At 39.3% G+C, this 26657-nt stretch overlaps 1 protein-coding gene across 4 annotated transcripts in view; it reads right to left on the minus strand.

Moving 5' to 3' along the window:
* The window catches only part of LOC103149466 (neurobeachin-like), a 218122-nt gene that overhangs the window by 32484 nt on the left and 158981 nt on the right, over positions 1-26657 (minus strand). For all 4 annotated transcript variants that reach the window (XM_016679957.1, XM_016679956.1, XM_016679955.1 and 1 more), the window contains 4 exons: positions 10278-10395; positions 10096-10198; positions 8616-8731; positions 5121-5233 (listed from right to left, as the gene is read on the minus strand). In XM_016679957.1, coding sequence (XP_016535443.1) covers positions 5121-5233; positions 8616-8731; positions 10096-10198; positions 10278-10395 — 450 coding nt within the window. The remainder of the gene's footprint in view (positions 1-5120; positions 5234-8615; positions 8732-10095; positions 10199-10277; positions 10396-26657) is intronic.

Consider the following 26657-nt stretch of genomic DNA (forward strand, 5'->3'; position numbering starts at 1 on the left):
GGGGATGACCTAGAGAAATGGTCATTGATTAAATGTACTAGCATATTTAGGTTTTTGGTTATCTCCATTGCTACAGATGGCAAATATGCTTGATCAGAGGTTTACAACTTCAGTCTTTGAGAGCCATTGTCCTGCAACCTCAATAAAATTTAATTAAATGAATGAATGACGTATATATAGCTCTGTTTATATAGGTCAATTAGCCTTCGAAACAAACTCATTTGCAGTGACCTCCATTATCAATCCTACAACACCACCTCAAAAAATAAGGTGGCTAAACCTAAATGTCTCGAACCTCATAAACATAAAGACTTAATTATTGTACATCATGTCAAAAGGCTTGTTCATTTTATTTTATTTTGTCATTGTTATCTTATAGAAAGCACAATGGTGAACTGTGACCTCTGTTTAATAAAAAAACAATAATTTAAGAAACATGATTTCATCAAAATATTTTATGTGACTTGACATTTCCAAGTAAAAAAAAAAGGTAATCTTTCACTGAGTGTAGCTACAAGAAAATGTATATTTCAGCACTATGCTAGCTCAGATAATGCATTGGGCCACAGAAACATGGAAGCTTTACATAAGAAGGAGCCTAAATTGTTGTTTCTGAAATGCTACTTTGTGGCTATTATAAATACTGCACACCGTCAACATGGTCTGGGTGCTTCATTGGTCAGGTGAATGTCACTTCTTACTTAATAGTCAAATAAATACCTCTAAAGTTACACTTTGCATCAATGACAAAAAAAAAAAGCTCAAATGAGGAGACCTATATATAACTTTTAGGAGGAGAATGCATGATTGGGATTTCATATCAAATAAAAGCAAACATTTATAACATAACAAAAGCACGTCAGTGGTACTTTAGTCCTTTTAATGCTGTCATATTCACCATCTGTTGATAAGTTTAGTACAGGCTCTGTTAGCTCTCTGCAGCAAAGAAAAAGCGCCTTGTTCCCTTTCCCTGCACTGATCATAGTTATGAGACAATGAGAACAACTGCATCAGACAGTTCCACACTTACTTTTCTTTCGGAGTTCATTTCTTGTATAACACCTGACCCACTGAAACACATCAACAGAACTAAGCAAAGTATGATCAAAACTTTGACTGGCTTCACATCCAATTAGGATCAGCGCTGGTGTTGCTCTCCAAGGCTACTGGAAACGAGTGTGGCTGTTGGTGAGTGAACGTGAAGAACGTGTCTCCTTTTGTTTGCTTATATCCAAGCCACCTCCCAAGGAGAAGCATATTGCATTTTATATTTCAAAACAAATTACATTACTGTATGTTGCTATGGTGCTCTGTCAGGGCAAGTCACAGTCATTTTTGCTTCCGTTGTCAGAAGCAGCACAGCATGGAGCTCCAGTCTAATGCAATAAAGTTGCTCCAAATCAAGATAAAGCAGATGTGCTCACAAACAGCCTGGCTGGAATGAAAGTGAGAAGGAATAAGAATCTGTTGTGGGGAATAAAGTGCAGAAAAGGGCGATTTGGGGCAGCCAAGTTTCCCTTCCGGTGGCTGAAATTTAAAAATACAATTTGGGTGAAAATTGATATTTTTAACTTTAGTGCACTGGTTCAGGGATGCAAACTTCTGAGCTATTTATATGACTATATTTTAAAATTCTTTTTTAAAATTATATGCATACCTCGAACTGTAGTGAGGGTGAGAAAAAGCAGAGTTAAACGACATCTGCTTCTTTCTGCTTTCTTTTGCAATTAAATCTTCATCGCACCATTTAACAACTATGAGGAAACTTCTCTTCATCTATCATAGACCTGTCACTCCATCAAGAAATAATCATTAGAATCAAATGACACACTTGACTGCGTAAATATTTCTGACATACAAGTATGCAGAAGTTTGGCCTCGAGGCACAGCGATGAAATGTTCAATATCACTGTTTACAGCTCACTGAATGCCCAACCAGCAGGTAATTGTGGGTGCGTACAGGTTTGGGAGGATACCATTTAGAGAGGCAAACCTGGAGCAGCTTAAACAACGGTGTCCGCCCAGGGATCAATAAATCACAAGTGAGAAGCACCTTCCAGGTATGAGTAATCTGTGGGAAAGTGTGCAATGTGCAACTCTAGCGTGAGATTTGATTGTAAACGTGTTGCGTTATAAAGAGTCAGTAGATGACATGGGCTGCTTCAGTTGTCAACCGTGTGGTAAATCAAAAAGCAAAAACATATGCACGTGCTAATCTCTTCAGCATTTATGTTCTGACTGCAAAATCCTTACAGGGTGAATGTTTACTTTAACGTTTAAAAACTGCAATCCAAGTAGACGACAAGACACAACACACACAAAAAAAAAAAAACTAAATAAAATAAAATAAATATGTGTATTATATAAAACCAAGTTGTGTGAGTGGTGAATATTAATTAAATTGTTACAAAATGTTAACCTCTGTTGATAAAGTTGTGAAAATATTGTTCAGACATTTTTTTTTTGTGTTCGTCTTAGACTTTTAGTATAAGGATATCTTTACCCAGATTTTTGTCTGCCTGCTGATTAAATACTGCTCCAGTAATTATATGAGCTCAGGGCTTCTATAAGAAGCAGAATGGCTGAAGTAAGTGCTGTAAAACTCTCATGTTTGAAAGTCAGCTTCCAGCAATTTTTCAACGTCTATTTGCTTCAGCACACCTGAATCAAATGATTAAGTCATTAGTAAAACTAATAACAATTTAGAAATTTCATTCAGGTGTGTTGAGGACTTCTACAAATGTAAGACAGGTATTGATGTTTTAGACCCCTAGACAACTGGACATAAGCATTTGAAACAGTACTGCTAGACTTAGTGGTACTGGTATGGGAGATCCTGATCAACTGGGGAGCAGGAATGCTACATTTGTTACATCTTCAGCTGGTGCTGTACGCTTTCACACTGCACTGTGTCAAACCAACCAAACTCCCGCCTGTAGTGGAGTTGCATCAAGAACCACTGAAGGAAACAACATGAAAACTTCTGAAGAAAACACTGAGCGCAACTTCCTTCTTCACAAAAGTTGAGTGGCATCAGATTGTAGTGACCTCCGTTTGTAGGCGGACCAAAGTTCGCTATTTTGGTCCACATCAGAGTTCATTCACGCCTTACCAAACGAACTGGATTTTCTAAGCAAATGAACTCGTTCGACTTAAGTGGATTAAACAGGACAGTACCAGACCACTGCCAACACAGACATCACCTTCTTAAAGTAAAAGCACATGAACTGGAAATCTATCTGAGGAAGACACTCGCTCTAACTATACAATGAACAGGTCTCCAGAGACAGTAGCACTACTACTAATCCATAAAGGAACAAAAGAGCAGACCAAGAAGAGAGGACACGAGTGCAGGCCTCTGTCCTGCTCTGCAATAGTATCAGTGATCTTTTGGAGGAATAAGCCCCGGGGTTCCAAGGACAACTGTCAGGAGACATGGGCTGTGAACTCATGCTAATGAAGGCAGCTCAGGCCTGTAAACAGCATGGGAGGATGTCACTGGAATACATTACAATAAATAACTGTCTCCCCAGGGCAGTTGGGTTGCATGTGGCTCAGCTCTGCTCAACCACCCTCAAACACACATCCACACACACACACACACACACACGCACACACACGCACGCGGCGGCGTTCTCAGTCCACCTGAGACACCCAACAGGTAAAGACGAAAGTTGCTGAGTTGACCACAGCAAGATAAGAACTCTCAACACGTAGCTCAACACGTTCTGGGTTGGTGAAATTGAGATTGTTACATTGATCAACTTTTTAGTTATTACTTCTCTTATTTTGAAGTTGATGATAATGTTGATTGAAAACCTAATAATTGATGCAAACTGTAGAGAAGTGAGACCGGAAAACTTGGCTCCAAGCTAGAACAGTGGTGCTTCAAGGGAAACGAGAGGGGATAAGGCAGCACTGGCGTGAGTGAGAGCGCTCAGACAGGAATGCGACTGTTTTCAGGTCAGTGAGCAGCAGCGTGCAAGAGCGAGATATAGAGACAGAAGGGGGGTAGAAAACCAGTAAACCGGGCCGTGGTTCGTGGTAGAGTGATCTGCTGCCTTCTCCCCTTCAGTTACAGAAAATGTTGAAATTTATTTATCAGGGCTGCGGGGCATTGGCCACATTGTGTCTGAGCTCCTGTAGCTGGGTAGCATTAGTAAGGATCCTGTTATTACGCAGATTTATGCGCTTTGTAATTGTCAGAGTTCACTGCAACACATCCTTCGGTCTATCCAGCTATCAATTTATCCGTCCTGCTGCTTGCTGAAGTGAGAGTTAACACCAAACTTATCCTCAAAAGAGCTATGTGAGGTGATTTACTTTGGGGAGGGATTTAAATGTCTCAGCTTAATATACACCAGACTTTGCCATGTGCAGAAAATGGTCTGCAATAGAAGAAATTCGAAATGACTGCCAAAGTCAAAGGGCAGCACTTTTTGAATAATTAATTTGAGCAAAGTCTAAAATTTAACTATTCGGACAAGAGAAAACTGTCATGGCTGGCATACATCAAATACAGCTGTCTGGAAAAATAAACCATAACATCTGTGTAGCACTGAGGTAAAAGTGTAATAATTTGGGGATACTTTGTTTCTGCAGGACTCAGTCAACTCAACATCACCATAAGACCCATATTATACAGCTAAGGTGGACTTTATATGAGTACTGTTGCAGTATATTTATCTTTCAAGTTCATATACTGTCTCATCTATGCACTTATTAGATGTTAATGGTTGTTCTTTACAAGCTAGAAAAGTTGCAAAACTGTAATCTTTTTCCAGAAGTGTTCTTTTGTCTCAGTGCAGATTTTTCTTTAGCATCTGAAAACGTATGATAAAGTCATGATGTACGTGTACTGAAAGTAACTGAGACATAGTGATTAGTGTTAGTTCAAAAGGTCGCCATGCACAACAGAGCTTATAAAATGTAGACATCAAATATTCATTTTTGTTAAGATTTTTATAGGACTCTTCCACCAACTTCCAAGTTTAGAATGTGAAGTGGTCTTCTGACACATAACATTTTTACAATTTAAATCTAAATAAGCGTATCCCCAACCAATAAATGAGCATTTTATGTAAAAGATTTTAAGTTGCATGGCCAAGAGGTCCTCATACCTTGGAGAGATCTCTGAAGTTCCCTGGAAGGGTCAAGTCCAGCTCCTCCGAGTCATAGTTGGTGAGAACCCAGGGGAAGACCGGGTACTGGTTCAGGTCATTATACGTCCTCCCTAGGCACAGTTGGCAGACAAAAATCTGTGAGTGATGACAGACTGGGAGAAAAACAAGAGGTGGAGTGTAGGGCATATGTGCATCTTGTGTGGATAAGTATGCAGTGTTACCCTGATCTCAGAGCTCACAGATTTCCTTCTGTTCTGCTATAAAGTATCCATGACCCTTGAACATGTTTGCAATATGTCATGTTACAAACAAACTTGAATGTAAATGATTGAGATATTAAATGATAGACAAACATAAAATAGCACATAAGTGGATGCCAACATGATTTTAAAAATGTTAATCTAATAAAAAATAATCTTTAATAAAAATTAGCAAACAAACAGCAACATGAAGACAATGGAACACACACAGTTCAGGGGTCATGTGGAATAGAAGTGTAATACAGAATTTGATTATAAAAGAATATCCTAAGTAGAATTTCTCTTACAGCACTGTTCAATTCATCAACCTAAGACTAAGACATCATATGTTGTTTTTTTTGTTTGTTTGTTCTCATCCATTTTATAACTTTATAAAACTTTATGATGGTCTGTAAACACAAAGGATTTCAAGAAAATGCTATGGAAATTTTGTCTGCACTGTAACAAAATGTGAAAAGGCTGAAGGGCTCTAAGTGGTGGTGGAAGTGTGAGAATGTTTTCTTTGTTTCCCATGACAAGAACTGCTGAGTGTGAGTTGTCAATAAAAGGTGAAAGTCACATGAAGCCTGTCTGCAAGTGGAGCAGTTGTAATTGCAGAGCTACAGAATCTAGCTGCTAAATATCTTTGATGTCATTTCAGTGTTGAACGGCTGATTTGCTGGATGTCAGCTTCCTTTATGTTCAATAAAGGGAGAAAATATTTTCAGAGGGAAAACATGTGTCAGGAACTCATGGGAAAAATTAAGAGTAAATTCAGCATTGTCAGTCCTGCTTTACTTTGAAATGAATTTTAGATTTTAAAAAAAGAGAAAAGAAACAGGCAGTAGAATTAGAAAACAGTGGCTGTGACTCAGTGTGGAAGATTAGTCATCTGATAATTGGGAAGGTTTAGACTGATTCCAGATTTTCCCCTGCCACAAAACACCGAACCCCTCAGTTGCCTACCAACAGGTAGTGTGACCAGCTAAATGCTACTTGAATTAGCAAAAAGAACTTTCTTTAGCCTGAGAGGCTGAAACAACATGAAATCAGGGCAGCCATCTCCAAGGTTTTCTATTTTTGTGAACTTTTGCTTTTACTGCATTGATAATCTGGTTGTAAATGTTTTCCTTCCAAAATATGTAAACTTTGCGAATAAGACGTTTACTAGAATCAGCACCGCATAGCTGATTATATGTTTAAAAAAACAAATGAATGTGATTTGAGATCCTCAACATCACTGACTGTAATGTGACCTCAAGCATAACAGCATTTATGTCTCAACATTCTTCTTATGAATGGATGCATCAAATCAAATAAATTCAACCTGCTTTTGCAAAAATTGTTTTAGCACTCTAAAGAAAAAAAACGTTTGCAACGTATTGTTGGTGCTGATCACATGCAATTCAGGAATTTTAAGTACCAGAGACTGACAGCCACACCACCTTCAGTAATATGAAAAAGTATTAGTCCCCTCACAAAATTAATCTGTGAGCTTTTGTGTTAGACTTTCATATTTCTAATCATCAAACAAAAGACTACATTAAGGGAAAAACTCTTTAAAAAGCCAATTGAGTGTGAAAATACAACAACTTTTATAATAATTCATAAATTAACTATATGTAGCCAAATATGTTTCTCACAGATAGTGTCAACTATTTAGAAATTATTTCCCTGTTTCCTCGGGACACTCAATTCTTATCCATAAACTAAATGTGAACAACAGAGGCTTATAGATCCATTTCTTTGTGTGAATAATAAGAATGTATTCGATGGAAAAAGATTGAGCAGAAATTTAGATAAATCAGCCAGTGTAAAAAAAGAAAAGAAAAGAAAAGAAAACTACCCTCTAACGTAATTCCATAAGATTACCAGACTCTCTGGCTCTTTCAAAGGGACTCAAACAAACAAAAAAAAAAATCAAATATCATGACATTTATATTGTCCTACTCTTGTCATCAAAATCAATACATGTATGTACATTCAAAAAAATCCTAGTTCACAAAACATTAAAGTGTGATTTATATTAACATGTTATGATTCAAAGTTGGAGCTAATCCTTTGACCATTTTGCAACATGATATGATGAACATTTCCTCATTAAAAAGAAGTTCCTTCAAACGTTCAAAGACTTTAATGATAAGCACAAAGTATTTTAAAATTGGACCAGTAGAGAGGCTGTGTTTTTGCAGCAAGTTCGCGAGAGATTCTAAATGTGCCAAAGCCATCTAAGTTCCTGACAGGCTAGTCACTGAGAATGTTTCTTCAGAGAAGCTAGAAAGGTTTGGGGGAAGCTAGAGAGCATAATTATCAAGGTTAATGGCACACACTGGGAAGGAAACAGCAGGCTGAGCACAGAGGATGGGGTCGGGCGTTGGTGTGGTGAGACCTAGTGGTGTTGAGTCCTGAGTTAGGGTGGCAGGATGTTAATAACAGTGGAATAGTGTTTAATTAGAAGAAGTCTTCCTGTTCGCGCCTCCTCCCAGCACTTCACCCCCCGCCTGTCTCCCGCTCCACACTATTCTGACATATCTGGCAGCTTAGGTCATTACTAGGGATTTTTAATGAATTTTGGGCATGTTTTTGTGTCTGCCTTACATCTAATTAGCTGACAATAATGTATCGACTCTCGAGCGCCAGCTAAATATAAATATGCATGAATATGCAGCGACAGAGAGGATGACATGTCTCTGAGCAGAGTAGCGTGCAGTTGTTCTTGCCTTCCCTGTTAGTCGTGGTTCAGATCAGAGAGTCGACAACAGAACCTTTCAACTCTGCAGACACTCGGGTACACTTTCACAAAACCAGGCACTAATTATCCGGCAAAAATCCACCGCGCCTGCCTTTGCTTCAAACGGCAGATACTCATGAACAGTGAAGTTTACTGTGTTGAGTCTCGCCTAAAGCCACCATGGATTCTTAAACAAATACGACATACCTGAGCCCACTTAGTGTTAGTGCTTCCAACACCACTGACACATAAAATTTATTGATCCTGCTAGCTAACTATAAAGACTTGCTGTGGAAAGATTCACACAAATAATAGATTAAAACCTAAAACCATCACAGGTCATTAAGTTTACCTGGACAAGGGAGAAAACAAATCAGAACCTATAAATGTAACTGATGGCTGTAAAAAAAAAAAAACAAAAAAAAAAAACAGATTTATTATTTCTGTACTTCCAGCTACTTTACAGTTTCAAATAATAAATCTCACTTGGAAAACATGTAAGTGCTTTCATTAAAACTTTACCAGCTATGGTGTTGAGAAACATCAGATACTCAAAGTTGGAGATTTCTCTTCTCTGCCAGCGCTGGGTCATGTTTGAGGATTTGAAAAGCTGCCGAGGGGTTGCCAGGGAGATCCGTCTAAAAACAATCAAAAAAAGAATTGGAGATGATGTTCTTCACAAATTCAGATATTTCTGAACACATATCCCTCAAAATGCTGTAAGCCTAATCAATGCTTTAAACGATGAGCGCCCAGGTCCGGGCCTTTAGGTCCTGCGCCTTTAAGATGCATCCTTTCTTCAGCACGAGGTGATGACGTTAACCAGATTCCATTGGAGAACTGAGGGAATTCAGCTATTTGATGCAGGTGTGTTTGGAGAAGCGATGCCTCTAGAAGTTGCAGGACAGTAACTCTCAAAGACTGAAGATGAGGACCCGTGTTTTAAAGCAGCAGTAAATACCTTTTTTTTCTTTTTTCTTTACATATTTTTTTAAAACTATCACCATGTTGTGACAGTACTACATGAAACAGATAATCTGAAAAAATCTAGCCTTCTCACTACAGTCCTACTGCCATGTGCAGGAATGCAGTTCTCTTGGTCAGAAACAACCAATCAGAGTCAGGAGGAGGGTTTCATGCTGCTGTACGCACAGCTGCTGTGTTAATGAGAGAGAAACAACTTACTGTTACAGGAAAACTGTTTATTTGCAATCATTGGTAGCCATGCTAACTACCATACGCATTTACTGCTAGTTGTGTTGTGGGGAACTAGTGGTAGTGTAGAACAGAGCAAGAGGGAAGGTGTGGGACGGATATACAAGCTGGACTGACTGCACTGAAACCCTCCTGGCTCTGATTGGTTGTTTCTCGCCGAAAGAGGTGCATTTCTGCAGGTGGCAGTGGAATCACAGGGAGAAACCAGAGGAGCGCAATTTATTCAATGATTATCTGTCTCATGCCCTACTGGCACAACATGGTGACAGTTTGAACAAATATGTTAAAAGAACATATCCTTTTTAAAAGTTACATTCCGAAGCTCCACAAATTATGAAACTGAGAACAATGAACCCACAATGCCAAACAAAAAATGAATGCAGTGTTGCATGGTCTCTAAGCAAGATATTAATTCAGATTCTGCAAAGATGTCAGTTGTATTATATCCTCTGAACGTGGGGCCGTTTGGTTTAGAGCAGTAATTTAAAAAGCCTGTTAGCGCCATGAAAGCTGAAAGCCTAAAGAGAATCTGTTTCTTTTTTTTTTCCCTCGGTGGCCATTGGTATGGCTACATTGAGTTTTCAGTTGCAGAATTAGGTCAGTTCAGTCAGGGTCAGTGAACATCCACTTCAGTGTCTGGAGCAATGGGACTTCAAATAAACTCATTTGTTCCTGGCTGAATGGATGCACCTCGATACCACAAAGTACCAAAATACAACTCATTACAGATATGAATTATTACGCCAACAAGTTTTTGTTTAATTTTGCTTGACTTCTCTTATCCTACCTTGCTTGTGGAAGTCCATAGCTAGTGCCCACTCCTACTCGAGGGAGACAATAGACAACCTTTTTTACTGTGGCTTGGTCCGGAAAGTTGAACATGACAGACGCTGCAGGCATAAAAAATATGTGATTACTGTTAAATAATTTTTTTGGGGGAAAAAATGGTTTATTTGCTACTTTCCTTACTTCTATTAGCCATGAAAACCTCCATTGCAGTGTTTTGCAGAAGGTAGTGTCTGGAGAACACTGCCCGAATCTCGCTGAACATCCATTTGCCATGCAAACCATCTGTGTACACCAAGACCTGGGAGATGAAAGGAGAAGCTATTTATTTGAAACAAATGTGCAGAAGGTACATGTCATACTGTTGACAATTTTTCCAGCACTATAAATTCAGCGTTTAAATGGTGTATTAAACACAAATCAAAAAAGTGAGTGTTTGCAAAGCCATTGTTTTTTCAGTGTAGGTATGCAAGTACAGTTAATTAACAAAAAGGCTCACACACTCCCCCTTTTTTTTCCTGCCTCATTTATTCCACTATTCTCCTGCACCAAGGTGTTGTTTTAAAAACAATTACTTTCCAGACAACTGAACTATGACTGGTTCAAAATGACAGTGGCTTAAATAAGCACCTATTACAACCAGTGCATCTGGAACACCAACTCTGACCCAACAAATTGCACAACAACATACTGGTGAATGTTGCTTGAGCTCATCAGTCTCAATTTTGGCTGCAACATTCAAGTATAAGGCTCAGACTTTAGTGTGAACAACAGGAAAACAGAGATCTGTCCTCCATCAGGCTGGTGATAGTGATATAAAATTCAAGAGATAATTTCCAGGCACATTTGGGCCACTTGATCATCACTTAGCATCATCTAAATACTATAGAAACTAAACATTGTCCTTTTTGACCACAGAGTATTCATATTTTGATTGTTACTTGCACAGGATAATACATGATGTTTTAATGCTCAGACCACCTCAAACCAGTTTCTTGAATATGACAATGAGATAGCTTACTCCAATGGCCTTTACAGTTTCTAGATCTTAAGCCAATTGAGCACCTTTTACTGACATATTGACGTAAATCAAGAAGGCAGATCAGAAGGCAAAAGTGGATCCAACAGAGTTACAGAAATTAAACAAATTATGAGATTTTTTTCTTCTCAGGCTGCTGTCAACAACACATAGCTAGGTCTAAAAGCTGTTCACCAGATGTATTCACCTAAATGTAAGTGTAGTACAGACTGGGATAATCGGAACAGCTCTATTTCATTCGATTCTCATTTAAACTTGTGAAAAATATTTAAAGAGACAATATAACATAACTTAAGGCAAGTTTCAACAAAAACTGCAGCTGTCAACAGATTCTCTTTCACACTTATCTGCTGGTGTGCACCATTCACTGGACCAAAAAGAAGTGGTCACCAAAACAACCCCGTGGGTTAGTGACACATACAGGATCAATAAAAACCATAACATGTAGAAAAAGAAAGAGCAGACAAAGAATCATTAGTGTATGCAGCACCAGAGGACAAATCGGTCCACACACAGACACACAAATCAAGACAGATATTCTGACAGGTGAGAATGATTCCCTCACACACACACATCTTTCCACCTTCTCTCCTTCTCACTCAACAATTCTGTACAACGGGGTGAGCTGTGGAGAAGCATCATCGGCTTCCCGGGTTATAATCACACATTGGTGCACTTCACAGACAATGGATGTGTGGAAGAATAAAGATGTAACAGGCGAGTGAAATTCTGCACCACGTTAGTGACTGCGTGCGTATGCGTGCGTGTGTGCGTGTGTATGTGTGTGTGTGTGTGAGGTGGTGTGACTAAGGTGGAGTGGGCAAGGGGAAGGAAATAAGCAACCAAGATGGTGCGCTGGGTTAGGTCTGATGCTAATGCTCATTTAAAATAGTGACAGACTGGAAGAGTGCAGCACAAGCTGGGCTGCCTTAATTTCTCCATGGAATAGCTCATGCCCGACCTCCGTGCCACAGCCAAAATCTCTTGAGCTCAATTAAAATTGGATTAGGTGGAGATACTGAATGTACAGCACAGCATCTCTCGTGCTCTTCTACTAGTAATGCCCCTGCTTGACACCTCTGCAACCCCCTACTCAAACAGTTGTCATAGAGACAGCAGAGCCCCGAGGAGGCAGCAAGCAGAGTGGAGGAGAAACAGAGAGAGGGAGGTGATGTTGGGATGGCTACAGAGCTGCAGGCATTTTGTTGAGGGCCAGCAGCCACTTTCGTAGGGAAGGCAGCTTCACCCCCCTCACGTTTCATCTGCAGCCAGATGTTCTGCACTCTTGAACACAATGCTTTACAGCAAAGCACACAGATGTGCAATCATTAGAAGGCCACAATTTACTCACTCAAGACGCATCAAGCTGTTTGGAGACTGAATTATTTGTTGATGTCAGTGGTCTAGACTTTATTTTGCTCTGCTGTACCCTTCAATATATTTCTATGTCAAAACAACAATAGAGTGGCACAGTTAGACCCTGCTTTAAATGTCTTTACAGCCAAAACATGGCAAACGACTTGATCAAGCATTAACCTGACTAGTATTCCTGCTAAATTTTCTTTGTATACTGTTAATGTGAAAAGTTTGATGCTGTGACAAAGTACAGGGCAAAAGGCTAGCTGTCAAAGAAGAGAGGCTAAAGAGGAGAGAAAAAAAAGCTTATTGCAAACTGCCCAGATCAAAAAAAAAAAAAAAAAAATGTCATAACAACAAAGCTTTGGTCTAAACTAACACGCACAGGCCCCTGTAGACTTGGGGATTTGACAAAGCCCAGCCCTCATTTTTTAGAGGCCCAGCTGTAAAAAATGCCATTTAATGAACCTGTCTGCTGAAGCTGTCCCCTGCCTGTCAGAGGTGTCAGGCAGTGACAAGCGCTGGGGACGGCCGCCTCCAGTCACAGACAGGCCTGCCAGCTGGAGACTTCGGCCCCAATCTAATCACACCACCAGGAAGGGACCGGCGCTCTGCTCTTGGTCTGTCACGCTCAGTGCTGGGGGAGCAGGAAGAGGGTGGGTGAAGGGAGTCTGGTGTGGTCGACAAGCGCAGCCTTTTGTTTCCACACGGGTCCCTCAATGTAAGCTCATTAGAGGACAACGAGCGCATGCGCCGCTCCGCCAGCTGCAAGAGGATACACCTCCATTGTAACAGCCTTAAAGCAATTTAACATCTCGGTCCTCTCTTTTCGCTATTTTGTTTTTCTTACATCGATGACTTGACGTACTGGCTCCATTTCAGAACTTTCCAGAAGAGAAATGAAGAATATTGTGACAGATGAGACAAGGGCAAGCATATTGTGACAGTGGTGCTTAAGTTTAAACTCATATATAATAATGTGCAGATGCTCAAATGGAGGACAATATGCTTATAAGCAGCAGGGTGCCACTTCATGCACGGAAATAGATTCTAATCATATTTGACTTCCGAATAGCTTTTACCTCCACATTGACTGAGACACAATGACAGATGTTATTAATAAATCTAACGAAGCAGTCTCCCTAAAACCTGATGCAATTTTCTTCCATATGGAGAGATGCAACCCCTCCTTCAGTGCATTTATACCAAAATAGGACAATAATACAATTCAGCGAGACCTCCAAGTCAGCATGACTGATATGTTTATATAAGAGTGTGGGGCACGTTGACAACCTGGTACCATAGCACCTCTGCAGCATTCTTCTCAGATTTGTCTAATAGGCTTCCACTATAAAGCCTCACAACTGCACAGTCCCAGGCGGCCATAGAAGAACGACGGAGTCAAAGAATAAGGGGAGGATACGGGAGGCCCGTTTCATTTTGAATGATATGACTACTCCCTCAGGAGCAAGTGGGATGGATTTCACACATGGCAATTTGGAGGATCAGCACACACCACGTATACTGTATTCAACGGCTGACCCAGGGCAATATGGGCCAAATCTGTGAGGAGGTTGAGCAATCAGGGAATCCGAAAGGGAAAGAATGAAGCCTGGTAACAAAAAGGGCAGGGAAGAAACCCGAGTTAAGTGGAAGAGCATTGAAGCCACAGAGAGCAAGGTGAGAAACATCACAAATGTAATGTTATCTAAAAAGCATCGACACTCAATTAAAGGTGTCAGAACAATGTTTTTAAGAAATCAGAAAATTATTATGATCAAGTGATATGACATTGAATGTGTTTATGTTTTGCTGTGTACTTTTTGTACTTGAAATATGTTTTATTTTTATGTGAATAACTCATGCACCCTTCATTGTACTCTATTCTTACTGTTCATATTGCTTTACATTTATGCTTAATTTGCAATGGTTCATTTGCTTTGTATTTAACTTATAATCAATACACAGATTTATACTGTAATCCACTGAATATCTTCCAAGTACCACCACTAGTACTCAACACAATTTGAGAAGCATGGAGCTAAATGCTGCAATATGCCTGTCACACCGTTGTGTACCTTTTATTTTTAAGCCAAGCTGCCACATGTTGAAAAGTTCTGCTGCAGGGTCAAATCATCTCTCACACACAATTTAAACCACACTGGTGTGCCATTGGTACAGAACTGATGAAACGGTTTTGAAAGACGACAGCAATGGCCAAATAACATTAATCACTTTCAGGTTGAGCTAAGCTGCTGGCATTGATGAAAATCTACTTACTTTGGGCACACCAAATATTTGAAGCTAAAAGTTAAACTGATGACTTAACCTAATTTCTGTTTATTTGGACAAGTAGTTATCCAGCCACCTAGGACAGTCACAACCTCGAAGTTTTATTCCCAGATGATCATCTGATTCTTTTTTAGGTTTTCTTTGCTCTAGTAACTAGTCGTTACTTTTATTTGACAGTGGTTAAACAGGAAAGTCAGTTGTGTGTGAAATGAAAGACAATAAGGTGGTGACATCAGGGCAGTGATGTATTCCATCCACATGCAGCAGAAAACTGAATTTCACACCCTTCAGCCTAATACACATGCACTATTCAAAATGGGAGCACTTTGAAAGCAACACATTCTGCAAAGAGGCGAAAGAACTTGATGTTCCACAAAATCTTTTTCATTTCCTCACTTTTATGTATATGGTTGCTAAAGATTTCTTTTCTGATTCTATTCTAGTGGCCTTTATTTTATACAGACATAAAAGGGGAACAATTGCTACAAAGGACAAATGGCTAGTACTCAAACTTGTGAGGGTCATGTCAATAAGGGAGTTGGGTGCTTTTACCTCGGCGTCACCACTATGCCCAAAAGGTTTATATTTTAAACTATCCTGGCTGGTCTGTCTGGGTCTCCAGTCGAGTTTCCAATCAGCGGAAAGAAGGAGGAGTTGTGAATGACCAACAGTCAGTCTCTGTGCTTATTGAGAATTATAGCCTGCCTGTAGTTTGGTAATGGCAGCAGAAAAACGTGAACGAAGCTAATCAATCTGTGTTGGTCACGCTTCCATATATTGAGCTGGTTAAGTCGGAGCCAGAGGAATAAATAAGATATTTTATTGCTACAAAGATGTCATGGCTGCTCTCCCCATGAGGTTCTATAAAGTCCACGCAATTTCTGAAAGCTTCATCGAGCTGATGTATTACACACGTCACGGGAAACATTAGCAACTGGGTGAAATCAGATCAAATTGTTCAAAAATACAACAGAGTAGACGCCTCCAGCAAACAATCATTTCTCAATAGCTAAGGATCCAGATCCTTCGTACAAAGCAAAGTTTAGAACAAGGGACTCCTTTGAAACCAAGACAAATTACATTGAATGTACCTCTGTTTACAGAAGGGAAATTAGACAACATAAGTAAAAATATTAATGACAATATCCTCAGATTAGCTATTCAACTACATACATGCAAAAGCTTTCATTTAAAGGCGTGAGGAAAAGAACTCCAAATGTTACTGAAAAGAAAATTAATCCTTCTGAGAAACTTAGAGGCACCAAAATGAAACAGTTACTACATAATATTTTGCAAAGAAAGTTTGGTCTAGTTTTAATTTAAGGATTGTGTCCTTTGAAAAAAAAAAAAAAGTAGGACACCGTTGATGTTTTCTTGTTTTGTCAAACAACTCAGGTGTGCCCACGCACTGTGAAATAAAAGTAATATGTGACTGTTTAAATTCACAAAGCCATGCAGAGGAAAATCTCAACTGTGTGACCAAAGACATGCCCAAATCTGCACTTTTATTTACACTTTAATCCTTTTACACCCCGCAAAGATTTTTTAATGTATGCCTAAACATCAAAGCTTTTTCTCATCTGATTCTCACTTAATGTGACAACTGTTGTGATGTGTAGAAATGAAAATATGTAAAAGATTTCCCCAGATTTCCACTTGGTTCCTCTCTGAAGGGCCCGTATCTCAACTTCAATAATGTAGCAGGCTCCTAATGCAGGTATTGGAGGAAAACAAGATACAGATTTGCATAATCAGTGTCACTATATATTTGGGTGGTAGCTGGAGTGTGGCAAGATGACACAGCTCGAGTGCTCTAGAAAGACCAGTGGGATAAAGGAGATGAATATGCATTAAATACACTGACAGTTCACTGCCCCAAATGTCCAGCCAGGTTTGTCAATAACATTCATGTCAAGGATAGTATTTCACGCACATTAGCAAACCCTGCAGCTCTGTCCTCAAAGCTGCCATGGTAGGACGGGTGGGAGGAGCGGTCCTAATATGCAATCACCTTAAAAAAAAAAATAGATTCTGTGGCTGTAAGACTTTAGAGTCCTAAAATATGCCAGAAAAAAATATCCAAACAGGACTTAAACTTGGGTTTCTTGTTGATATGAAGTCTGGCATTAAGCCATGTGATTAAAAAAAAAAGAAGAAGAAATCCGAGAGGTGAGCAGAAGCAAAAAAATAATTATAAAATAACTACAAAGTCTACAAAGTTGCACTTTGTGTGTGTTCATTTATTTAGAGATTATATTTGGCTTATAAACAGCATAAGTATGCACTTTATTTGCACTATAAATTAATGTATTTTATAAACTTGCACAAAACTTTTGCATATTGACATGAACAATCAAACTGCACATCGTATCTGTTTTAATTTCTACATAAGCAATAAAGACCCAAAAAACAAAGTTACAAAACAGTTTGTTTAATCAACTGATTTTAAAGTGTAAATGCAAACACTTTTCATATTTTGTCACTGTAATCTCTGACATCAATTTTATTGGATGAAACTTTATAGACCAACAAAACAGAATGCATAACTGCAAAGAGGAAGAAAAAATGATACATAGTCTTCAACATTTTTATAAATAAAAATCTTAAAAGTGTGACCTGAATTTTTGTTTGTCTGTATTGATACTCGTTGAATAAAACAGAGTGCAACCAACTGTCTACTTAACTCAGTGAATTAATAAAACAGAGATTAACTCTTGTAATTTAAGCTCAGTATGAAGACAGGTGTTCTTTTAAAGTATCAGAGGTTTGCTAGAGAACATTATCAAAGAAACAACATCATAGTGACCAAGAAACACAGCAGACGATTTGGGTCAGGATACAAAACAATATCTAAGAATATTTGACAATTTCATGAACCACAGTTGAATTCAACTTTTCAAATTCATACTGAAATGGGCAAAGAAGCTAATCAGAGTTATAGGAAGATGGATAGAGGTAAGTGCAGCACAGTCCTAAAAGAAAACATGTCTGTGGCAGCAAAAGACTTGGACTGAGGCAGAGAGTCACCCCGCATCAGGACAACGAACCCAATTATACGGCCAGAGCTACAACGTGATGCTTTAGATTAGAGCATATTCATTTGCTAGAGTGGTCCAATCAAAGTTCCCACCTAAATCCAGTTGAGAATGTGTAGCAAGACTTGAAAATGTATGTTCACACATTTTATTTGCAACATAACGGAGACATAAGCATACCGTTTCCACTTCACACATTTCATATATCTGTTGGTCTATCAAGAGTTGCAGTAATAATGTGACAACAGTAAAAATCTGAAGCAGCACAAGGGGTAGTGTTTTTGCAAGACGATGTGTTTAGTCATACAAGAAAATATTACTAAGTGGTAACCCTCTCTGAAAAACAAGAATGCAAATAGAGTGCATGTGCCACTTTGGTCATTTCTGTTGCAGTGCCAGTTGTCTTTTGCTTCTGACAAAAACGTTCAGAAAGTACATTTTAAAACCGTTTCAGAGCAGAATTGCGCGAAATTCAAGTGAAACCAAACACCCTTTGCATGAGTGTTACAATACAAAACCTTTTTTAAAACAAAATTTCACATTTTTGTGGACAAACCCTATTGAAAAATCAAACAAAAGAACTGACAACATTGTGGCAAAAATACATGTTAAGTACATCCCTGAGATAAACGGCTTGAGGATGCCATCTCCACGCAGTTTTAGCGAAGGAATGCCATCATTTAGTCTTGAGGTTTTGGGGGTTTTTTGCCAGAAAGCTTTTCCTAATGGGATACATTCAGCGACTTGTCAGCCTTAAGATGACTGAAATCTTCCTGGCCTGAGAACTAGCTTCCTCTCGCTGCTGCTAAAACTGCCAAGCTGATCATTTTAAATCCCACATTTTTTCTCTCTCTTTTTTTTATTGTCATGTGTGGGCGGAATATGGGTTCAGAGCAAACGGACAGAGAAGGAGAGAAAGAATGAGATGAGGATGGAGAGGCAGAAAGGAGGAGAGGGCCAGAAAGAGCAAGTGGTTAGACGAGTAGGCCTGATGAGCAATGAGCGCCTCACTCGTCTTCAATTAATCTTGTCTCTCAACCTTTTGGTTGGACGCCTCTTTGGAACCAAGGTAATAATGACACCCTCATCCATTATCCTTTTTATCCTTGTTATTCAGAGGGAATTGCCTAATAACATGTTACAGATTTGTCCACCTTCGTATAATTCTGTATGTCATTCGCAGTATATCATCAAGAAAACACACATCGCCCTTTCTATTGGGCACAGTTTGAGGATTATAGTGGGTGACACCTTCGGGATGCAGCCAGAATCTGAAGCATTTTTTTTTTATTTTTTTTTCCACGCATAGAGTGGAATTACCCATACTTATCTGTCACTGCCAAAAGCACAACAAGCCATTCAGGGCCAATGGAAAGGTGGAACAGGTTCTTATCGGCTTCTCTGAAGAAGAGGGCTTGTAAATTTATGCTAATGAGAGCCTTTTGTCATACAGGCTCACCCCTGTAGGCTGAACAGGGTTTGGTTTGGATGATAATCCGGTTGTTGAGTGCGCTAAATAATTTGCACTTTATCCTCATGTAATTATATAGCTGAAATCATTTTATTAATGCTAATGCTACCATCTAAGGGAGTGCCTTAACTGTGTCTGCGGTGCTTACCATTGCATTCCTAGACATCATACATCTGACCTTGCATAAGACTGAGCGATGTGTATGTGATATTTGAGCTGTCTCATGGTGTTATGAGTCTTTTACCGTCTTTCATTAATAATAATAATATTAAAAAAAACAGCACATATAGCAACCAGGGGAAATGGCACTTGTATACAAAACAGGTTAAACACTTTAGTACTGCTAAAAAAAAAAAAACATAGAAGAAAATGGGAAAATGAAGTGAAGGGGTGTAAGAGCAGGATTTACTGTGCTTTTGAGGTCTCCCTCGTGGTGCAGTGGGACTCCAAGCCCTCTTGTGTGGCTGCCAAATCCAGCAGCTTCACACAAGCTGCTTGGTGTGCTGTAATTTGACTAATTACACTGGATTAAAGCATATTAATGCAAGCTGTTTTCTCCAGGGTCACTGACCCAACGAGTATGTGCATTGTTGGTTTCCACAATGTTAATTTAAAAGCATACAAAGAAAATATGCTTTTCCTGATGGAAAAAAAAAATGTCTATATATTTTACAGCAGCATTCATAGCTGTCAGAACTACATGCTGTGATAACATTTTTTGCCTTCTTTTCCAATCTTCAGAGCAGCTTCATACATGTCAAGCTTTAGAGGTTCTGATTTTTTTTTTAAGCCCAACATATGGAAAGATCACAAGAAGATGATGTGTTAACAAATAGGCAAAAAACATTAAAAAAAATTGAAATATTTCCTATACGTTGTGAAAAGTAATAATTATGAGCCCTAGAGATGAAGGGGAGGGCTTCAATCTCGACACACAGTGTCTCTGTTTGAGGCTTTTATTTTGAAGCAAGAGGAAAAGCAAATCTTGAGTTGCTATGTTGCGTTTATAGGGTCGACTAAAAGATTGTTCACCTGGACTTGCTGGAAACATTTGGTTATATTAGCATTTAAAGTGCCACCACCTTTTTCATCTTTTGTGTAGAGGTACTTGGGGTACAAAAAAACAACAAAAAAAACAAAACAATGACAAAAATGACAGAAATAGTAATGACCATAAAGTTAAAACGTGCTTTTTATTGGCACCGAACTGAAGGCTCAGTGTGAGCTGCATTCTAATTCCAATCACACTCTGTCAATAAATCATTAAACAGTATTGATAGTTCTATACTGAACTGATATTCTTCAGAATAAGTTTGTTTACAAATTATTCTGGTTGTAATGATGTGAAAAAACACTTTTTTTCTTCTACATCAGGAGTCTTAGAATTAGGTAAGCATAGGCTGAATTATTCTGCCTTCTTTAATTAACTGTTTGTGGGAAAGTTTTACTCTTTTTTGTGAAAATAAAAATGTGGATCCAAAATTGATGCTAAAGTCGTTCATTCCTTCTTGTAAACACGATTTTGTACATCATCTTCTCTCATAAGGTGAGTGTGTGGTTAGACCCCTTAAAATGAAAGATGTGTAATGAAGCATAGTACATGTGTGTTTTAACACAAGAACTCTCCCAATTGCACTAAATGAATTTGAATGTCCCAGAATGGAGAGGTGGCTTCAGTGTTGCATTCCTTTGTCTTGAACACAGTGTAACAATAGTCCTAAACCAGGCTTTATAAAGACAGAATACCAAAGAGGCTTACTGCCTTAGTTTCATGAAACATTTAGGCAAAAGTTCCAAAGGCTAAGGATGATAAAAGAAGGTAAGCCTGAAAATGGGCTCTGGGATCCGGAGCCCTTATTGTACAGAAGTCACATCAAATTAATACTGAGGGCCATTTGCAGCCTTTCTTCTCTTGAGCTTTTCAGAACGGATTAAGCTATGAAAACTCAGAAATTACTAAAGCACCTATTAGGCATTATGCTCACCCTTTCTTCTTTTTCTCTTTGAAAGTCATTGAACGTGCTTCACATCACTCGCACCACTATTCATGCCGTTTCTATACTTTAAAGAGACCCCGTCTAAGAAATATGTCCTGCAAGATGCATCGTTTTATCAGCGTTGCAAGAAACCGCTTTCCAAGCACGGAAACCACCGGGTAAACATCTTATACTTTTAAAAGACTGAAATGCCTCATTGTTTTATCTTAGAGTGGCAATACGCTGACACACAAGTGAAAGTCCTTCATTACCAGAGTTGTTTTCCTCACTCAATACCTCTTCAAAGAAACGCAGGGGGCACATAAATTGTAATTACAATTCTTAACAGGATTCGAGAGCGCCAAAACGATAGCACTTGCAAACCAGGTCGTGTGGAGTTAAATGGCTGTCAGATGCTGAAAGTGGAGCAGCATGTGGACAAACTCACAAAGGCTTCACGGGTTCTTTTCTTGGACCCTCCTACCCACTTTCCTTCCAACAGCAGGATTAAAGCTCAAATATATAGCTTTTGTGCATGTTTACACACACTCAAGCCTCGATGGTAGTTTCCCTGTTACACAAGTGTTCATTTTAGTGGTCAAGAATAAAAACAGTGCTCACTGTTGAGTGTTCTGACTGAACAAACTAAGAAACAGAGACACATACATTTTTATATTGTGATTAAAAACATAAAGACTATTCTAAAATGTTTTAACCAAAATACATTAAAAAAAATGTATGAGACAACACCAATGCAGCTTAAAGGAAACACAAAGGAGTCAGGAGGGCAAAGATCAGGTAATTGCTACCACCTGAGAAGCCAATGTCCAGTTATCCAACGCCCCGGCCTTGAGATTTACAGGAAGCCATCATCTGTCTTCCCCAAACATTTTCAAACACCACAACGTGGCACAAGACCCTTCAATACATATCAAAGTGCACAGCCCTTCCATCTGGACCTCTAGGACATTCAACCATGTCATTTTCCCCAGTCTCACTCTTAAAGAAACCAATATAGAGCGTGAAGTCCCTATGCATGACCCTTATTAAACTTCTAATTGGATTGAAAGCTAAGGGGGAGGGGGGGGCACATTATTCATTCAGTCAAGATTTTCTTTTACATCCCTCCCAATAGTTTGCCTCCTCAACAATAACATTCAAAATCATGTCAGTGAATACCAAAAAAAAACAAAAAAACCTGCAACCAGATTTTTCAAAGATGGGAGTGTGGACAAACCCTTTTTTACCTTTTCATTTAAGGAAAAGGGACTATTTGATTTTCACAGGGTGCCTGTGACAGGCTGAAACAAAGCCTGGCGCTAACCATTGTAAAGCCTTTCACTGCTGTAATGGTTTTAAAACGGCTACAAGCAGGGACCTTTTCAGCAGTGACCAGGCTTCCCACTTCTCCTCATCTGATCCAGAGCAAACTGTGCTTTAGGCGGGAGCTCTAGTTTCTGAGGACAAGCGAATGAAGCACCAAGTGCAGACCAAAGTCTGAAAGCATTAGTCCTCAGAAGTTCCCAACACATTTACACTGATTATAGAGAGTAAATACTTCCATAACACCAACATTCATCAAGTTAATTATAAAAAACAGCATAATGATGATAATTACAATAAGATCTCATTAAAAAAAGGAGTAAGAGGCAGGGGAGAATTAATAGCAGACAGGTGTACAACACACCGCAATTACTGAACCTGAAATTAGTTCATTGCCTCAAGGCAAACAGAAAGGAAAGGGAAGGGTTTGTGTGTGTGTGTGTGTGTGTGTGTGTGCGTGTGTGTGTGTGGGTTGTGGGGGGGGGGCTGGTTTCAGGGCTGTGAGCAGGACTGATAGAGAGAGGCTCACTGACAAAAAAGGAATTGAAATGAGCAAACAAAAATGTCTTAAATGTGTAAATTAGAGAGAAAAAATAAGAGGGAAAAGCTGCTTTTCCCTGCAGACTGGTGCCTTAGATGAGAAGGGAGCAGCGAAACGTGATCAAGGGGAGCCGTGGAGCGGTGCGGCAGACGTCAAGATGAGCACTCAGCCAGCGAGTGGCAGCTTCTCCTTTTCCAGTCAATCATTCATTACAGAGCCAAGTACTGTGGAGGAGTGCCTCCTCTTTTTGACCTATCATATTACTGCCTCTGTAAACTCCTAATCCTCCCTTCGTTAGATGGTGTCAACAGCCGACATGCTCTCACCCTGCTGCCGAACTCCCCGCTCAGACACATCCAAAGCCCTGCCAAGACCACAGAACTGACACTAATAAAATCATTTGAAATTTAACAAGGTAGAACGGCACAACTTCATCCGTTTCTGCGCTACTTTCATCCACCTTTTTGGCATATTTTTCTTAATCATTAAGAAAATATTCCGGAATCTCCCTTCATAATAACTTAACAACTTCTCTCTTTTTTTTTTTTTTTTCCCCCCCAGCGCCAGTTTCAGGCCCAGTTCACTGAGAACCACCAGGAAAGTCATGACATTCACTCTTGAATGTTTCATCGGCTGGCCTGGGAGGCCTGTTTTATATGCCTTCAGGCTGTTCATGAGCAGGAGAAAGCCTGGAGGCAGGAACCTGAGCATCAGCACTTCTCTGCCCGTCATGACTCTTTCATGGGGACCCAGTCTCCTGAAATTCTCCAATAGAGCCCAGTGAAATGACAACTATAATGAGTCCAACAGATGAAAGCCCAGCAGGACAAAGCAACATTCAGATCCGTCTCCACACAAACACTTCGGAGCAACAGTCTGAGGCTCCCAGTGTGAGCGTTTTATTTAGGTAAACAAAAACACTGGACTTAGAGTGATGGAGCCAAAGGAAGCATCTGTATTTTGGCAGAACTTCAAAAAAGTAGATGTGGACATGCTGAAAATGTCAACAGAAAACAATTGAATAAAAAATATTTGATATACTGGCTTTCCTGGTGAATTGTGAGACTTGGGTTTTGGTTATTCATGATTTCATACCTTTGCAGATTTAGTCAACTTGTTTCTAGGTTGTTGTTTTTTTTAATGTATGAAATTGAGCAGCAGTCTGACATGATACATTTAAGAAAGCAATTCATGCCCGCCAGGGGAGATTTTATACCCAACAATTTAAAGTAATTTTCTATAATCTATTCAAGGTCTGCTGTGAAAAAATTTCACTATGTGACTCTAATAACTAATATCTAGCAGCAGTAGCTTAATACAGTTTGATCTGTTGCAATAATCTGTAATATTTCATAGAAGTTAACAAGCCAAATGAAATCAGAACCAAAATAAATGTCAAATAGGGTGAGACAAATTAGAGGCACAAATTGGAGAAAGTGCTAATTTATCTCGACCTTTGACATTACTTATGCAGAATCAAAAACAGTCAAGTTTGTCCACACAAGCAGGAAAGTTTGCTTCGATTTCGCTTTGCTCTCAGTAAAGATGTTTAAAATATAAGCATATAATTTGTTCGTCGTAAGAAAAGGTTTGGTTAAATCACCGTTGATAGATTCTATTAAAAGTTTATTGAAGTTACTTTGGTTTAATTAGGATTCCTAATTAATCATAATGTACGGGAGTTGAAACAAGAAGGGACAAATGTCAACCCAGTGGTTAGAAATTGGGAAATAATTGGGAAATTGGCAAAGGGGTGAACTGACACAGAGCATGAAACATTATTTTTATTTTTAAATGATTTACACTGAACAACCAATAACCACAACTCTACATGCATTTATTAAGCTGGAACAATAAATGAATGGATGTATAAAGAAAACAGCAGAAAAAATATAAATTCATAAATAGATATTAAAAATGTTTTGCTTTGTGTTTTTTAAACAGGGTCAGAATATTAACTTACTGATACCAGAGGGTTGATAGGCAATATGAAATGGCAGCTTTAATTTAAACTGGTTTAAAATATGAGATTGTCTCAAAAATCTACTGAACTTAACTGAAAGCTATGGGATATGTTTATAAACTTCCCATCTGAATGACTTACAGCTGCTTTTGTGATCTGAGCTGATCCTAAAGCATCTGACCCTAATGGGAACATTTATGTAAATTTATGTGATAAAGTTTGTCACACTTACCACATAACACGGTTTGAAGAATGATAATTACCATATATATACTTTTTTTTTTTTTAAATGAGCAATTGGCACCAAACCCCGCGTGTCCCACTTTTTAGGTGAGAATGATGGAAATAAGGTGGGCTGGATATGATTGTGACACATTCTCTGTCTGCACTCCACAATGTGTGGCTCTGCTAGTAACGGGCTAATATTCAGCACAGCTCACCACAAGCAGAACTAATGAAAGTAGACAAAATGTCTCTGCTGCCATCTTTGTCTAGCATCCGCTCAGGGTGAGCCTTCCTCTTTCCCTCCTCTCCTTTTCACCTCCCCTCTCTCCCCCTCCGCTTTTGAAGGGAGGGTGACAGCAGCATAAAATGGTGGCGAGCAAATGTGGCTTCCATGTGACAGCAGTGGTGGGGGAGACAGGCCAGACTGTGGCCAGCGCAATCAGCTGTGTATGGCTGTTGCTTTGAACAAGTTGGATGGTCGCCATAGGAAGACCAGGGCGAAGCTTATGAGACGCTAGTGGTTACAAACAAAAGCAGTTCACTATCAAATGGAAAACAAGCTCACCAAGTCCTGCTGAAAACTACATGTTAAATACAGTAAGCATGGACTTTATGGAGGAGTACTGCTGTCTGACTTCTTTGTTGTTACGTTAACATGGTAAGTTATGTTTTCCTAAAAACAAGAAGGTAATTCATACTAATCAGGACAATCTTGGCGAGAGCTCGTAATTTAGCACTTTAAAAATGACCATAGCAAGATCGTTTATAACAAAAAGGTTGGCACTTGACTAACCTTTAAAGTTCCCAATGCTGGCGAAAAGGGGCGACTCCCTTCATCCAGCAATTAAGAGTTAAGCCATTCAGGGTGTTATTAGTTAACCCCAACCTCAGACGATGATGGAGCAGGGGCGTAAATCACAGAGTGAAACAAGACAGACTCCAGCGATTCATTAATGGAAATGATCTGTCAATATGCTGGAGTCAATTCACACGTGTCAGCTGGGCTCAGCTCACAATGGCCCAGCCAACTTATGAACTCCCCGCACCACTCCAGCGAGTCCATAAAACAACTGGCAACGCCGTTGGGAAGCACCCCGAGACACCACCCCGTTGCAAAGACCACCAGATGACACAGATGGGGCAAAACCAAACAAAGACGAGACTCCCTTTGTACAGAGAGGGTCCCCTTTCAAAAGCCATTCATGCAACAAATTGGGGAAAGCTGGCCATGAAGCACTCCGGGTTTGCTCTTTTATTAGCATGAACCTTACGTCACAGTAAGTGAAATCAGATTTATGGCCTTTGTTGCAAAGCAGTTTAATGAAAAAAAAAAAAAAAAAAA

Source organism: Poecilia formosa, unplaced genomic scaffold (assembly GCF_000485575.1).
Source record: "Poecilia formosa unplaced genomic scaffold, Poecilia_formosa-5.1.2 Scaffold228, whole genome shotgun sequence".
Classification (NCBI taxonomy): Eukaryota; Metazoa; Chordata; class Actinopteri; order Cyprinodontiformes; family Poeciliidae; genus Poecilia; species Poecilia formosa.